Below are 14,301 nucleotides of genomic sequence, written 5' to 3'. Positions count from 1 at the left end.
GTGAATAACTTTGCATTACACCAATCAACAGGCCCTTTCAGATAAGTGAAAGTTTAAACCAACTGCCTCACAGTGGATAAACTTTCATGACACTGTAAACCGAGATACACAGATCAGTGGTTTTAGGACAAACTGAACACCAAATTGTTTCTAAAAAGAACAGTCAAGTGTTGATGGCATAAAATATTTATTTCCGTCAATACAAAGGTTTAGCTGAAAGCAGCCAGTCGTAAACACCGCAGTGCCTGAAAGAGAAAACATGGATTACATAGTATCTGCATAGCACAGCACTGTCAATTGATGTTAGAAACACTGAAAACTCACCATGTCAATGTGCCAATCATAACAGCTTACCTATATGAGGCTTGGACTGTTCTACACCCTCTTGGGGTGGTAGCGTGGCATCTTGGGCAAATAATTTGGCTGCTTGGCAACAGCCTGGGGCCTAAATCTGTGTTGCTTAAACCGTTTGGCTGCATAGCTGGGCATGTGTAGCCGCTTGGGCACAAAGCCAGGCTGCTGGGGCCTCCTGGCGAACTTGGGTCGATACCTGGGCTGCAGGGGCCACCTTGGGGGCACGTAGCGAGGCTGTCCAGGCTGCTGAGGATGGGGCACATAGCTGGGCTGCCTCAGGGGAACATAGCTGGGCTGCTGAGGCTGCTTCGGTGGGGACACGTAGCCGAGCTGCTGCTGGGGCTGCAGCGGAGGGGACACGTAGCCGAGCTGCTGCTGGGGCTGCTTCGGAGGGGACACGTAGCCGAGCTGCTGCTGGGGCTGCTTCGGAGGGGACACGTAGCCGAGCTGCTGCTGGGGCTGCTGGGGCTGCTTACGAGGGGACACGTAGCCGAGCTGCTGCTGGGGCTGCTTCGGAGGGGACACGTAGCCGAGCTGCTGCTGGGGCTGCTTCGGAGGGGACACGTAGCCGAGCTGCTGCTGGGGCTGCTTCGGAGGGGACACGTAGCCGAGCTGCTGCTGGGGCTGCTGGGGCTGCTTCGGAGGGGACACGTAGCCGAGCTGCTGCTGGGGCTGCTGGGGCTGCTTCGGTGGGGACACGTAGCCGAGCTGCTGCTGGGGCTGCAGCGGAGGGGACACGTAGCCGAGCTGCTGCTGGGGCTGCAGCGGAGGGGACACGTAGCCGAGCTGCTGCTGGGGCTGCTGGGGCTGCAGCGGAGGGGACACGTAGCCGAGCTGCTGCTGGGGCTGCTGGGGCTGCAGCGGAGGGGACACGTAGCCGAGCTGCTGCTGGGGCTTCTTCGGAGGGGACATGTAGCCAAGCTGCTGCTGGGGCTGCTTCGGAGGGGACACGTAGCCAAGCTGCTGCTGGGGCTGCTTCGGAGGGGACACGTAGCCAAGCTGCTGCTGGGGCTGCTTCGGAGGGGACACGTAGCCTAGCTGCTGCTGGGGCTGCTTCGGAGGGGACACGTAGCCTAGCTGCTGCTGGGGCTGCTGGGGCTGCTTCGGAGGGGACACGTAGCCGAGCTGCTGCTGGGGCTGCTGGGGCTGCTTCGGAGGGGACACGTAGCCGAGCTGCTTCGGTGGGGACACGTAGCCGAGCTGCTGCTGGGGCTGCTGGGGCTGCAGCGGAGGGGACACGTAGCCGAGCTGCTGCTGGGGCTGCTGGGGCTGCTTCGGAGGGGACACGTAGCCGAGCTGCTTCGGTGGGGACACGTAGCCGAGCTGCTGCTGGGGCTGCTGGGGCTGCAGCGGAGGGGACACGTAGCCGAGCTGCTGCTGGGGCTGCTGGGGCTGCAGCGGAGGGGACACGTAGCCTAGCTGCTGCTGGGGCTGCTGGGGCTGCAGCGGAGGGGACACGTAGCCGGGCTGCTGCTGGGGCTGCAGCGGAGGGGACACGTAGCCGGGCTGCTGCTGGGGCTGCAGCGGAGGGGACACGTAGCCGGGCTGCTGCTGGGGCTGCAGCGGAGGGGACACGTAGCCGGGCTGCTGGGGTTGCAGAGCCTGCAGAGGACGGGGCACGTAGCTGGACTGCTGAGGTTGCTGCTCCTGTGGGGTTTGAGCACAACTTGTTGAAAATCAGTTTAGCTTCCAATTGACAGTGGTGCATTCAGTCTACTTGCCTCATTCACATTTAAGTTTGAATTATCAGGATAGCGTGGCCAAGTGCTCCATGAAAATGAATTTCTACCATAGCTGCTTGACTCTGGTTGGTAACGAAGCACATCTTCATCCTCAGGTTTCTCAGCTGATCCAATACCGTATGCTTCAGTGCAAATAAGTTAGTCAATACATACAACCAGAAAAGTTGATTAATCTGAGAAAACTTACCATCAGCTAAAGGCTCTCCAACAGCTAGCAAGGAAAACAGCAACCATCTAAACATGACATGAGTGTTACTGTCTGATTTAATATTTTATTTAAAACTATTGAACTAAACAAAAAAAATAAAAACTTACCTCAAGAGAAACCCCATGGCTTCTGCCACAGAAAGCACCAAACTCACTAGCAAACAGTCCCTCTGAAGCTCTTTTCATCCTTCTCACTGAAGTAGACACAGCTGTGACTGATTGAAGAGACAGGTGGTTAATTATCCAACAGAAGACCTCTACAGCCTTGGAAAGACTGATCTGAGTCTTTCACAAAAAGAACTACAAGGTTCAACTGATGCAATCAAGAATGCCAGTACAGCAGCTTGGCTACTAAAAGTAGTAATGAAGGCCACTTAGCAGAACATGATCAGGGGGATCACTTGTTCAGTAAACATCCTTGTCATCATTATTGTTTTCTGTTGTGTAAATTGTTTAATTCTCAAATTAATTCCCTGGTATTTTCTAGATATTTTAAGTTTACACAAATTAATCAAACAGACAACAGGGGGGTATTCCAGAAAGCAGGTTTAACAAACACTGAGATAAAACTTAACCTCTGGGTTGTCTGAACCTGAGGCGACTAAACCCGAGCTGTCGGTTCCAAAACACCGGTTAGCAATCAGTTCAATCAACCCCGGATTGTTTAACCTAGAGTTGTGCGCGATCAAGGCGAAGTTATAAAGGCATCATCTATTGAGAGTCGAAACCATGAGTAAAAATGGCAAAGCGCAGAGCAGCCTATTTTTCTGAAGCGGAGCAGCAAGTTCTGCTCGAGGCGTACGAGGAGGAAAGAGCGATAATCACGAAAAAAAGCAATACTTGCGCGTCTGCCAAGGAACGAGACCTTGCTTGGCAGAGAATTGCCGACCGCGTAAATGCGTAAGTTTAGTAGGCTATAGCACATTAATGTGTCAGAAGCACAATAATTCAGTAGATATTAGGCTACATATTAACTGCTTTGTATGAGACTTTCTTATACTATAGACTACCTTGTCATATATTGTATTATTTTTAATTAGATGTAACCCGACTGCCCTCAAGAGAACGTGGCCGCAGGTCAAAACAAAATATAAAAACATTGTCCAAGTTGGTAAGATATATCTGGGTACATCATCTTAGACATCACTTATCCAGTATTATATTCTTGAATTGCCATATTGCAACAAGTTACATTCATTTCAAAGCCAATAGGAAGAAAGCAGAGGAGAGGAAGACCGGTTCTGGGCCAGCGGTGTCCCCCCTCACCCCTGTGGAGGAGTTGGCGATCAGTATCAATCGAGGGCGTCCGATGATGGAGGGGATTCCTGAGGGCACGTCATCGGAGCCCTCAACCTCCCAGGAGGAGCAAAATTAACAAGTGCAATGTATTTTCCCTAATAGGCCTACGCCCAAATCACTTATGTCTAATTTGTGTAGCCTTGCAAGTTCGAAAATGACCAATTTATGAACTTCTCAGTTGTAGGTGGAGGTGGAGTGGTGGAGCCCGCACGCGCAACAATTACGATGAGCGAATCCACGATGCGTAACGTTCGAAATGTGGGGATGGAGAATGTTGTTTAAATATATTAAAGATTCCGCAGAAAAACAGTAGTGCTCTGGCAAAAACTCATCAGGAAAAGAAAGGATATTAAGTCGTGGTCTCATCACCCTCTCACGGTGAATAGCCCCAATGATTTGTGCTTCAATGTCAATTGTGTGACAAGTGTGGAAACAGCGGTCTGGCTGAACGTGCACTTAAATACCCGAACATAACCTGAACAAAACCTACCCCTACCAGGTTAAGTTCAGAGCCTATGTTACTATACATAGCCTGATCATTTTTGAGCGTTCTGGAACCGAAATCCCAGGTTTACCGCTAACTCTGGGTTTACATATCCAGTTAAGCCAGTAAACCTGCTTTCTGGAATACCCCCCTGGGGAATGACTGATTTTTATTTTCTTAAAAAAAAAATAGCTAATAATAATAATTGGATTTAACGTAATATTTCTATATTTTCTAATTTAATATTTTATATACAATACATATTGTATATTTTCTGTAAAGAAAATTATATTTTCCGTAAATAAAAATAAAAACGTTGCTTAAATGTTGTGTCTCATTATCAGTATTGCTTGTAGTAGTATATTGACGTTTGTGTTATTGTCCACATGGACTACATTTCCCTTGAGCAACGACATTACGAAATCCTTAATCTACTTCCTAAAATCAAGTTTCAAAATAAGATACAGCCCGTTCCAGCGTCGTCAAAAGATGTATACAAACTTCCCTACAGGCTTTTATTTTGAAATTGGGGTCATTCCTCCGTGTTTCCTCCTCACTTCCCCATCTTTTAATTGCAGGAGTATTGGGTCAATAAAAGACCCCTTTGGAGTTTCACACCCACAGAGTTTCCTTAATAAAAAACAGCCAAAATTACCTGTCATTTGCAAGTGCACACACAAAATCTCAATTATCTGGAGCTGCATTTTGGTTGCAAAACCTCCTTTGAGACATGCTATAATTTTGCATCCACAGAAGCCATTTTGATATCCAGTCACTCCCTGCATGCACTACTCAAACCCCCGGTAAACCTCATGGGCGGAAGGGTAGGTAGTAGCCTTTTTTTTTTTTTTTTTTTTTTAAGCAGAGTTGATTGCATTATAACAAATCTTTCTTGTAATGCAGTCTACTTCTAGTTCTTCATGGTAAGCTAGCAGTAATGAATAACTTTGCATTACACCAATCAACAGGCCCTTTCAGATAAGTGAAAGTTTAAACCAACTGCCTCACAGTGGATAAACTTTGATGATACTGTAAACCGAGATACACAGATCAGTGGTTTTAGGACAAACTGAACACCAAATTGTTTCTAAAAAGAACAGTCAAGTGTTGATGGCATAAAATATTTATTTCCGTCAATACAAAGGTTTAGCTGAAAGCAGCCAGTCGTAAACACCGCAGTGCCTGAAAGAGAAAACATGGATTACATAGTATCTGCATAGCACAGCACTGTCAATTGATGTTAGAAACACTGAAAACTCACCATGTCAATGTGCCAATCATAACAGCTTACCTATATGAGGCTTGGACTGTTCTACACCCTCTTGGGGTGGTAGCGTGGCATCTTGGGCAAATAATTTGGCTGCTTGGCAACAGCCTGGGGCCTAAATCTGTGTTGCTTAAACCGTTTGGCTGCATAGCTGGGCATGTGTAGCCGCTTGGGCACAAAGCCAGGCTGCTGGGGCCTCCTGGCGAACTTGGGTCGATACCTGGGCTGCAGGGGCCACCTTGGGGGCACGTAGCGAGGCTGTCCAGGCTGCTGAGGATGGGGCACATAGCTGGGCTGCCTCAGGGGAACATAGCTGGGCTGCTGAGGCTGCTTCGGTGGGGACACGTAGCCGAGCTGCTGCTGGGGCTGCAGCGGAGGGGACACGTAGCCGAGCTGCTGCTGGGGCTGCAGCGGAGGGGACACGTAGCCGAGCTGCTGCTGGGGCTGCAGCGGAGGGGACACGTAGCCGGGCTGCTGCTGCTGGGGCTGCTTCGGAGGGGACACGTAGCCGAGCTGCTGGGGCTGCTTCGGAGGGGACACGTAGCCGAGCTGCTGGGGCTGCTTCGGAGGGGACACGTAGCCGAGCTGCTGGGGCTGCTTCGGAGGGGACACGTAGCCGAGCTGCTGGGGCTGCTGGGGCTGGGGCTGCTTCGGAGGGGACACGTAGCCGAGCTGCTGCTGCTGGGGCTGCTTCGGAGGGGACACGTAGCCGGGCTGCTGCTGCTGCAGCAGCGGAGGGGACACGTAGCCGGGCTGCTGCTGCTGCAGCAGCGGAGGGGACACGTAGCCGAGCTGCTGCTGGGGCTGCTTCGGAGGGGACACGTAGCCGAGCTGCTGCTGGGGCTGCAGCGGAGGGGACACGTAGCCGAGCTGCTGCTGGGGCTGCTGCTGCTGGGGCTGCAGCGGAGGGGACACGTAGCCGAGCTGCTGCTGGGGCTGCTGCTGCTGGGGCTGCAGCGGAGGGGACACGTAGCCGAGCTGCTGCTGGGGCTGCAGCGGAGGGGACACGTAGCCGAGCTGCTGCTGGGGCTGCAGCGGAGGGGACACGTAGCCGAGCTGCTGCTGGGGCTGCAGCGGAGGGGACACGTAGCCGAGCTGCTGCTGGGGCTGCTGCTTGGGCTGCAGCGGAGGGGACACGTAGCCGGGCTGCTGCTTGGGCTGCAGCGGAGGGGACACGTAGCCGGGCTGCTGCTTGGGCTGCAGCGGAGGGGACACGTAGCCGGGCTGCTGCTTGGGCTGCAGCGGAGGGGACACGTAGCCGGGCTGCTGCTGGGGCTGCTGCTTGGGCTGCAGCGGAGGGGACACGTAGCCGAGCTGCTGCTTGGGCTGCAGCGGAGGGGACACGTAGCCGGGCTGCTGCTTGGGCTGCAGCGGAGGGGACACGTAGCCGAGCTGCTGCTTGGGCTGCAGCGGAGGGGACACGTAGCCGAGCTGCTGCTGGGGCTGCAGCGGAGGGGACACGTAGCCGAGCTGCTGCTGGGGCTGCAGCGGAGGGGACACGTAGCCGAGCTGCTGCTGGGGCTGCTGCTTGGGCTGCAGCGGAGGGGAAACGTAGCCGAGCTGCTGCTGGGGCTGCAGCGGAGGGGACACGTAGCCGAGCTGCTGCTGGGGCTGCTGCTTGGGCTGCAGCGGAGGGGACACGTAGCCGAGCTGCTGCTGGGGCTGCTGCTTGGGCTGCAGCGGAGGGGACACGTAGCCGGGCTGCTGCTTGGGCTGCAGCGGAGGGGACACGTAGCCGGGCTGCTGCTTGGGCTGCAGCGGAGGGGACACGTAGCCGGGCTGCTGCTTGGGCTGCAGCGGAGGGGACACGTAGCCGGGCTGCTGCTGGGGCTGCTGCTTGGGCTGCAGCGGAGGGGACACGTAGCCGAGCTGCTGCTGGGGCTGCAGCGGAGGGGACACGTAGCCGAGCTGCTGCTGGGGCTGCTGCTGCTGGGGCTGCAGCGGAGGGGACACGTAGCCGGGCTGCTGCTTGGGCTGCAGCGGAGGGGACACGTAGCCGGGCTGCTGCTTGGGCTGCAGCGGAGGGGACACGTAGCCGGGCTGCTGCTGCTGGGGCTGCTTCGGCGGGGACACGTAGCCGGGCTGCTGCTGCTGCTGGGGCTGCTGGGGCTGCAGAGGACGGGGCACGTAGCTGGACTGCTGAGGCTGCTGCTCCTCCTGTGGGGTTTGAGCACAACTTGTTGAAAATCAGTTTAGCTTCCAATTGACAGTGGTGCATTCAGTCTACTTGCCTCATTCACATTTAAGTTCGAATTATCAGGATAGTGTGGCCAAGTGCTCCGTGAAAATGAATTTCTACCATAGCTGCTTGACTCTGGTTGGTAACGAAGCACATCTTCATCCTCAGGTTTCTCAGCTGATCCAATACCGTATGCTTCAGTGCAAATAAGTTAGTCAATACATACAACCAGAAAAGTTGATTAATCTGAGAAAACTTACCATCAGCTAAAGGCTCTCCAACAGCTAGCAAGGAAAACAGCAACCATCTAAACATGACATGAGTGTTACTGTCTGATTTAATATTTTATTTAAAACTATTGAACTAAACAAAAAAAATAAAAACTTACCTCAAGAGAAACCCCATGGCTTCTGCCACAGAAAGCACCAAACTCACTAGCAAACAGTCCCTCTGAAGCTCTTTTCATCCTTCTCACTGAAGTAGACACAGCTGTGACTGATTGAAGAGACAGGTGGATAATTATCCAACAGAAGACCTCTACAGCCTTGGAAAGACTGATCTGAGTCTTTCACAAAAAGAACTACAAGGTTCAACTGATGCAATCAAGAATGCCAGTACAGCAGCTTGGCTACTAAAAGTAGTAATGAAGGCCACTTAGCAGAACATGATCAGGGGGATCACTTGTTCAGTAAACATCCTTGTCATCATTATTGTTTTCTGTTGTGTAACTTGTTTAATTCTCAAATTAATTCCCTGGTATTTTCTAGATATTTTAAGTTGACACAAATTAATCAAACAGACAACTGGGGAATGACTGATTTTTATTTTCTTAAAAAAAAATAATAGCTAATAATAATAATTGGATTTAATGTAATATTTCTATATTTTCTAATTTAATATTTTATATACAATACATATTGTATATTTTCTGTACAGAAAATTATATTTTCCGTAAATAAAAATAAAAACGTTGCTTAAATGTTGTGTCTCGTTATCAGTATTGCTTGTAGTAGTATATTGATTGTGATTATATTGACGTTTGTGTTATTGTCCACATGGACTACATTTCCCTTGAGCAACGACGTTACGAAATCCTTAATCTACTTCCTAAAATCAAGTTTCAAAATAAGATACAGCCCGTTCCAGCGTTGTCAAAAGATGTATACAAACTTCCCTACAGGCTTTTATTTTGAAATTGGGGTCATTCCTCCGTGTTTCGTCGATCTCTGGCAGACCCACCGACCGCTTTGCACCGGGGGAGTGTGTACTCGTGTGAACGGTATCCTCCCAGGCAGGTACAACTCTGCCGCGATGAGGCTCCGTTTGGCCGGAGCCGTGCTGCTGTCGGCGGCCGCTTACTACGTCTACCTGCCGCTGCCGAGCGGGGTGTGCGAACCGTGGAAGCTGATGCTACTGGATGCGCTTTTCAGGAGCTTCATGCAGGCGGTGAGAGACGAAGAGATGCACCGACAGGAGAGCAGAGGAGGACAGGTTGATGAGAGCTGTCAGGCTGAAAAAACATGTGCAACAGATACTTGAGACAATTTAAACGACAGATAATATGAGCACAGCATCATGTCACGATGAATAAATGAATATAAATGATGATGGCAGGGTTATGGACAGAACTCAAGTAATTATTAAAATAGCAGATAGATTATTTTGTGTACTACAACTTACTGACACATCATCACTATACTATATTGTACTGCACTATACAATACAGTACTTTAGGGCACTGCTCATTTAATAAAGTTTATTATATTGTGGTTCTGTAAATAAACTATTATACTACAGTTTAGTGTAGTATAATATAGTACATGTACTACTACTCATGTACTACTTGAACAAGTATAGTATAGCATACTATACTGTACAGTACAATATAGTATAGTATAGTATAGTATAGTATAGTATATACATACTATACTATACTATATTGTACATGTACGCTGCAGTGCAGTATTCTATCTAATAATACAGCATTGAATGTAGTATTCAACACTATAGAGTAGTATATATTGAGAGAATAATATATTTATATACAGTATATATTGGTATCAGGTTTTATAGTATACCATGCTGTACTAGAAATGATTGGAATATAAAATAATTACGCAAATATATGGAGTAAAGTTTTAAAATCACGACCTCCATATACAACAGGTGTAAAATCCTTATGGTTTATCACAGGTGACTATATGACATGAGGAGGACCTTTAACCCTGCAGCTGAACGTTCTTTAACCTGTACTTCTCTGATACAGGAACATGTGATGAAGCTGTCTCTAACTGTCATGTTAGTTTCAACTTAAGTTGCTCACAACAGCAGTTCACACACAAATCTTATAATCATATGCGTAAATGCAGTGCGACGAGTTTTCATCTGCCCTCAGTGCATAAGACAGGTTTCCACGCCCTGCTGCTGTTTGTTTTTCCACAACTTAAACAACACAACTTAAATGAGTCCTTCTAACAGTTTCATTCATCTTTCCAGAGTGACGTGGCTCATGCCCTGGGCATGTGCCATCGCGTCCACCTGCTGAACCGGGTGGTATCCTGGGTGGAGGTGATTGAGGCCCGCTCCTGCCCCGCCATCCACGTGACGGACTCCACGCTGGGAGGCGTGCCCACCCGAGTGTTTCAGCCGAAGGGGGGGAAGAAGCTGAAGAGAGGAGTCATTTATTTCCACGGTGGAGGGTGGGCTCTCGCCAGTGGACGTGAGTGACGCCTTCGAGTGTCTGAGTGTCGAGTGTCTTTTATTTGGCTTCAGTCAAGTTTAAATAGCTTTAAGGCTTTAAAAATCATTTTATTGTGTTTACACAAATTAAAATATTTAAGATGCATTCATAACTTTGTATAAAATTAATTAACGCTGAGACTGACATATCTGTTACTGTTTATTTGCTTCACAGGGATGCGCTCCTATGACCTCCTGTGTAGGAAAATGGCGGAGGATCTGGACGCTGTCATCATGTCTGTGGAGTAAGTTTGAGAGGGCAAATTAAATTTATTTAATTTTTATAATAAAAAGTTTAGAATTTACAACTCAAACGGACTCAGTGTGATAAGACTATTTTTTTCAAGAAACACAAATTTAGGAGAGGAGTGATTATAAATGTACCTCTAACTTGTTATTTATGTGAACCCAAACCTGTGTGCCTTGTTTTTTTATCTTAGTGCTCTCGTGTCACTTTGTCACTAACTGGCGTTATTTCCCGTTGCCACAGTTACCGTCTGGCTCCGGGGGCGGTGTTCCCAGATCAATACCACGATGCGTTGGCGGCGTCGCGGGCCTTCCTGTCCGCCCAGGTTTTAGAGCGCTACAGCATCGATCCAGAGAGAGTGTGCGTGTCCGGAGACAGCGCTGGGGGCAACCTGGCCGCTGCCGTGGCGCAGAGGGTACGAAAAAAACAAACGCAACCACAGTCTGTAGAGTTAATTCGTCATCTAAATGCATGAAGAGAGGTGTTTTCATTCAGTGTCTCCTGCCTGGGGGTGAATTAGCCACATCTGCTTTCTGTATCTGCTCTTTTAGGGAAATCAAACTGCTCTTCAGGCTGCAGCATGCACAGCAGATCCCGATAGTCTCTTGAGCTACACAGCCTAATTAAGAGCTTAATAAGGCTAGTGCATAAGCTGGTATTAGAATTCTGTTTGTAGCACTTCAGCCTGGTTTAATCAGCCGCGCCCTGCTCTTAGGAAGAAGCACCAATCTGTCTGACATCGGCTGTTAATTCAGTCACAAACTGATGGCAGCAGTTTGAGTTTCAGTTCTGAGTCAAACACTGAATGAAAACAAGGAAGTTTAAAGAGGATATTTGAAGAATTTCACACGTGTCACCACGTTGCCAACCAACAAAAAACAGAACATGATCAGAATCAGCCTAAAGATGCTGTTGCAGGTTCACTTTAAAACTGTTAAAAGTGTTTGTGTCCACAGCTCGCCTCAGACGACTCTGTGAAAGTGAAGTTCAAGGCGCAGGCGTTGATCTACCCCGTGCTGCAGGCGCTCGACTTCTACACCCCGTCCTACCAGCAGAACCAGGCCGTGCCCATTCTCTACCGGCCTATCATGGCCCGTTTCTGGCTGCAGTACCTGGGCGCCGACCCCTCCCTGGAGCCCCTGCTGCTCGCTAACAACCACAGCTCTCTGGACCAGTCGGCCATCGGCGATAAGACGCGCTCCAACCTGGACTGGACGGCTTGGCTGCCGGCCGAACGCAGGAAGCACTTCCAGCCGGTTGTTAAACAAACGGGATCGCCTGGCGTGTTGGACAAGGTGCCAGGGCTGATGGACGTGAGGGCGGCACCGCTGCTGGCAGAGCAGGAGGCTCTGGGTAGGACGCCTAAAGCGTATGTGATGACTTGTGAGTTCGACGTGCTGAGGGACGACGGGCTGATGTATGCCAGGCGCCTGCAGGACGCTGGTGTCACAGTGACCAGCGACCACTACGAGGACGGTTTCCATGGCTGCATGGTATTCGCGTTCCTGCCAATGATGTCAAGAGTCGGACAGAGGAGCATGAACAACTACATCCACTGGCTGGACCAGAATCTGTAGACAAATGTTTGTGGCACCAAAGATAAGCAGAAAAATCTGATACTTGTGAGCTCTTTGTTGAATCTGCAGAGAGAGAAATTACGTTTTTGTGAAAATGTTGCTTTGTTAAGGAGTTTCTGTTTCACATGTATCATTTAAAATCACTGGAGCTGTAGATTAGGAATCAGACAGAACACAAAGCATCTTTACGGAAACCAAAACCTACTCAAACTGACTGTGACCAAAGAGCAGAAAACATTTTATTTTATTTATTTATTTGTTTTTTAAGAGAAAGAAAATCCAGGAACAGCAACTTTTACGATTTTAATTCCGTAATTAATACGGACTTTGCAGTGAAACCCTCAAGTTTTATATCACAGCAACAGAAATACCACTATGCTGTACTTTTTCTTTGCTACGCTGTGCAAATTTACTGGACAAAGTCAGAACCTGGACATACGAATGCATACTGAATCTATAAAGATAAGTATTCTGCATCATAAAGAAAATAGAGAGAGGGATTCTGGACACAGATCAGGTTAACTCTCACGGGTGAAACAGACCTAACCCACACACTTTAAAACAAATGGTTTGTGTTTTGACTTTTGGCCGTGGTGAAGAGCAATAAGTCCTCATCTGCCTCCTCTGGTTTTTCCATTTATCAGGACCCCTCGTTGTTTGTGTTACTGTTTAATTTACAACGCTTTATATTCACGTTTGGCCACCAGAGGCTGTTTGAAAAAATGACATGCCTGTTCCAGGAAATACGACATTATGTACAACTCGGGGTCAGAAAGCGCTAATTATTAGTAATCTAATCTGATAAAGTGTAGGTTTGCTCAGAAATCTCTTCAGCTTTTATGATGCACTGAAATCTTCTCCTCGCGCACACGAAACAAGCCAGTCAAGGTTACTGCTGTGTGTGTGTGTGTGTTGTGGTGAAAGTATGCCAGAGTTCACAGCTGTGTATACTCACTGGATTGTGCAATATTGTATGTTTGAATGTGTCCCTCACTCTCTGTAACTTCACTCTCAAGATGACCACTGTGCTGCAGGGCCGATGCACTGATGATGATGATGATGATGATGATGGTGATGATGGTAGCTGTGAAATTTATGCAAGAATCACTGTATCGCCACCAGAGAAGAGATCCCAGCAGGACTATCGCGTTTCCCTCCCCCCACCGCTGCTGGCTCAAAACGAATGTAATGAACCGACGACAGCGAGCCTCTCAGCCAGACTGGGTTTTGGCTTTGGGCCCAGCGAGCCTGGTCATTACGTCGCTTCACATTATTCAAGAAGAAATGTTGTAATTTTCTTTCTTTTTTTTTTTTTTTCTTAAAGAGGACATGATTCCCGACAACCTACTCCTAACGTGCGGATACCTGTGAGCACACTTTGAATGTTTCACATGCAATAAAAAGATAAAGATTCGTAAATAAGACGAAGTACCTGTGTGATTTTAATTCCATATGTGAGATAGTTTTATGTTGTAAACGAGGCCCAGATTTATTCCTGCAGCTCTAACAAATCAAATAGAAGAGCTGTTGTATTGGCTGCTGAGCCAGCTCTGATGCAGGGAGCGAGATATTGGTTTCCACCGTCTGACATTTCTGGACAAATTTGAACTGTGATTACAGCGACAAGAGGGGGGTGATATACAGCTGCACCTGCACCGTGACGGAGGTGCTCAGCCTTGAAAGTGAGACTAGAGCAAAAGATGCGACTGTTTATCAGGCTATACAGCGCTGCTTAAAGTTTTTTGCATCTCTCAGAATTTATTTAGTTTCTGCATAAAAATTAATCAAAACATCAGCGGATTTAACATAAGTCCTGACAGTAGACAAAGAGAACCCTGTTTTTTTTAAAAAAGAAACGTAAATATCATAGTTGTGCATTTATTTTATTTTTTCATTTCAAGAAAATTAATCATCTGTCCATATCTGTGACTGGCAAAAGTAAGTGTACCCTTGTTTTTAGTATCTGGTGTGGCTGGCCAGTGTAAATAACAGCAACTAAACGTTTCCGGTAACTGCTGATCAGTCGTCTGCAGGACATTTTTCTCGATACAGAATTGTTTCAGTCCTAAGTTGGTTTCATCACATGAACTGTTTGCTTCAGGTCCTTCCACAACATTCATTCATTCATTCATTCATTCATCTTCTGTAACTGCTTATTCCTGTGAAGGGTTGTGGGGTCTGCTGGAGCCTATCCCAGCTGTCATCG

The 14,301-nt window shown here is 48.4% G+C and overlaps 3 protein-coding genes across 5 annotated transcripts; 1 reads left to right on the top strand and 2 right to left on the bottom strand.

The window, feature by feature from the left end:
* Positions 1-170: 170 nt before the first annotated feature.
* LOC311503757 (uncharacterized protein) lies at positions 171-2,535 on the bottom strand. The gene is made up of 6 exons (XM_084566631.1): positions 2,412-2,535; positions 2,284-2,330; positions 2,076-2,218; positions 1,642-2,001; positions 355-1,074; positions 171-245 (listed from the first exon to the last, which is right to left on the bottom strand). The coding sequence occupies exons 1-5, from the start codon at positions 2,426-2,428 to the stop codon at positions 376-378; spliced, it is 1,266 nt and encodes a 421-aa protein (XP_084422757.1). The 5' UTR covers positions 2,429-2,535; the 3' UTR covers positions 171-245; positions 355-375.
* A 2,658-nt stretch (positions 2,536-5,193) lies between these two features.
* Positions 5,194-8,062, bottom strand: LOC311503595 (uncharacterized protein). Of its 3 annotated transcripts, XM_084566409.1 has the most exons (6): positions 7,921-8,056; positions 7,793-7,839; positions 7,585-7,727; positions 5,823-7,510; positions 5,378-5,744; positions 5,194-5,268 (listed from the first exon to the last, which is right to left on the bottom strand). In XM_084566409.1, exons 1-5 carry the CDS (start codon positions 7,935-7,937, stop codon positions 5,399-5,401), a joined length of 2,241 nt encoding a protein of 746 aa, XP_084422535.1. In that variant the 5' UTR covers positions 7,938-8,056; the 3' UTR covers positions 5,194-5,268; positions 5,378-5,398. The 3 variants fall into 3 exon arrangements, 2 of the variants coding, with proteins under 2 accessions (XP_084422535.1, XP_084422534.1); XR_014699591.1 differs by having other exon boundaries at positions 5,348-7,510; positions 7,921-8,062; XM_084566408.1 differs by having other exon boundaries at positions 5,378-7,510.
* A 642-nt stretch (positions 8,063-8,704) lies between these two features.
* Positions 8,705-13,514, top strand: LOC311503201 (neutral cholesterol ester hydrolase 1-like). Its single transcript, XM_084565782.1, has 5 exons — positions 8,705-8,978; positions 10,029-10,251; positions 10,447-10,516; positions 10,762-10,933; positions 11,475-13,514. Exons 1-5 carry the CDS (start codon positions 8,844-8,846, stop codon positions 12,093-12,095), a joined length of 1,221 nt encoding a protein of 406 aa, XP_084421908.1. The 5' UTR covers positions 8,705-8,843; the 3' UTR covers positions 12,096-13,514.
* Positions 13,515-14,301: the final 787 nt, after the last annotated feature.

This window comes from Chelon labrosus (assembly GCF_963514085.1).
Source record: "Chelon labrosus genome assembly, chromosome: 18".
NCBI lineage: Eukaryota > Metazoa > Chordata > Actinopteri > Mugiliformes > Mugilidae > Chelon > Chelon labrosus.
Note: the sequence above shows the minus strand (reverse complement) of the source record. Positions and strands in the feature narration are given on the sequence as shown.

Excerpts from the sequence above, each read along its gene's own strand:
- LOC311503757 (XM_084566631.1), bottom strand. Across the intron at positions 2,002-2,075 it reads CAAACTTAAATGTGAATGAG|GAGCAGCAACCTCAGCAGTC; the intron begins GCAAGTAGACTG and ends CAAACCCCACAG. Across the intron at positions 1,075-1,641 it reads CACCGAAGCAGCTCGGCTAC|CCCCAGCAGCAGCTCGGCTA; the intron begins GTGTCCCCTCCG and ends CCTCCGCTGCAG.
- LOC311503595 (XM_084566408.1), bottom strand. Across the intron at positions 7,728-7,792 it reads TGGAGAGCCTTTAGCTGATG|CATACGGTATTGGATCAGCT; the intron begins GTAAGTTTTCTC and ends TTTGCACTGAAG. Across the intron at positions 7,511-7,584 it reads CGAACTTAAATGTGAATGAG|GAGGAGCAGCAGCCTCAGCA; the intron begins GCAAGTAGACTG and ends CAAACCCCACAG.
- LOC311503201 (XM_084565782.1), top strand. The coding sequence starts at position 8,844 with ATGAGGCTCCGTTTGGCCGGAGCCGTGCTGCTGTCGGCGGCCGCTTAC. Across the intron at positions 8,979-10,028 it reads TCAGGAGCTTCATGCAGGCG|AGTGACGTGGCTCATGCCCT; the intron begins GTGAGAGACGAA and ends TCATCTTTCCAG. Across the intron at positions 10,517-10,761 it reads GCTGTCATCATGTCTGTGGA|TTACCGTCTGGCTCCGGGGG; the intron begins GTAAGTTTGAGA and ends CCGTTGCCACAG.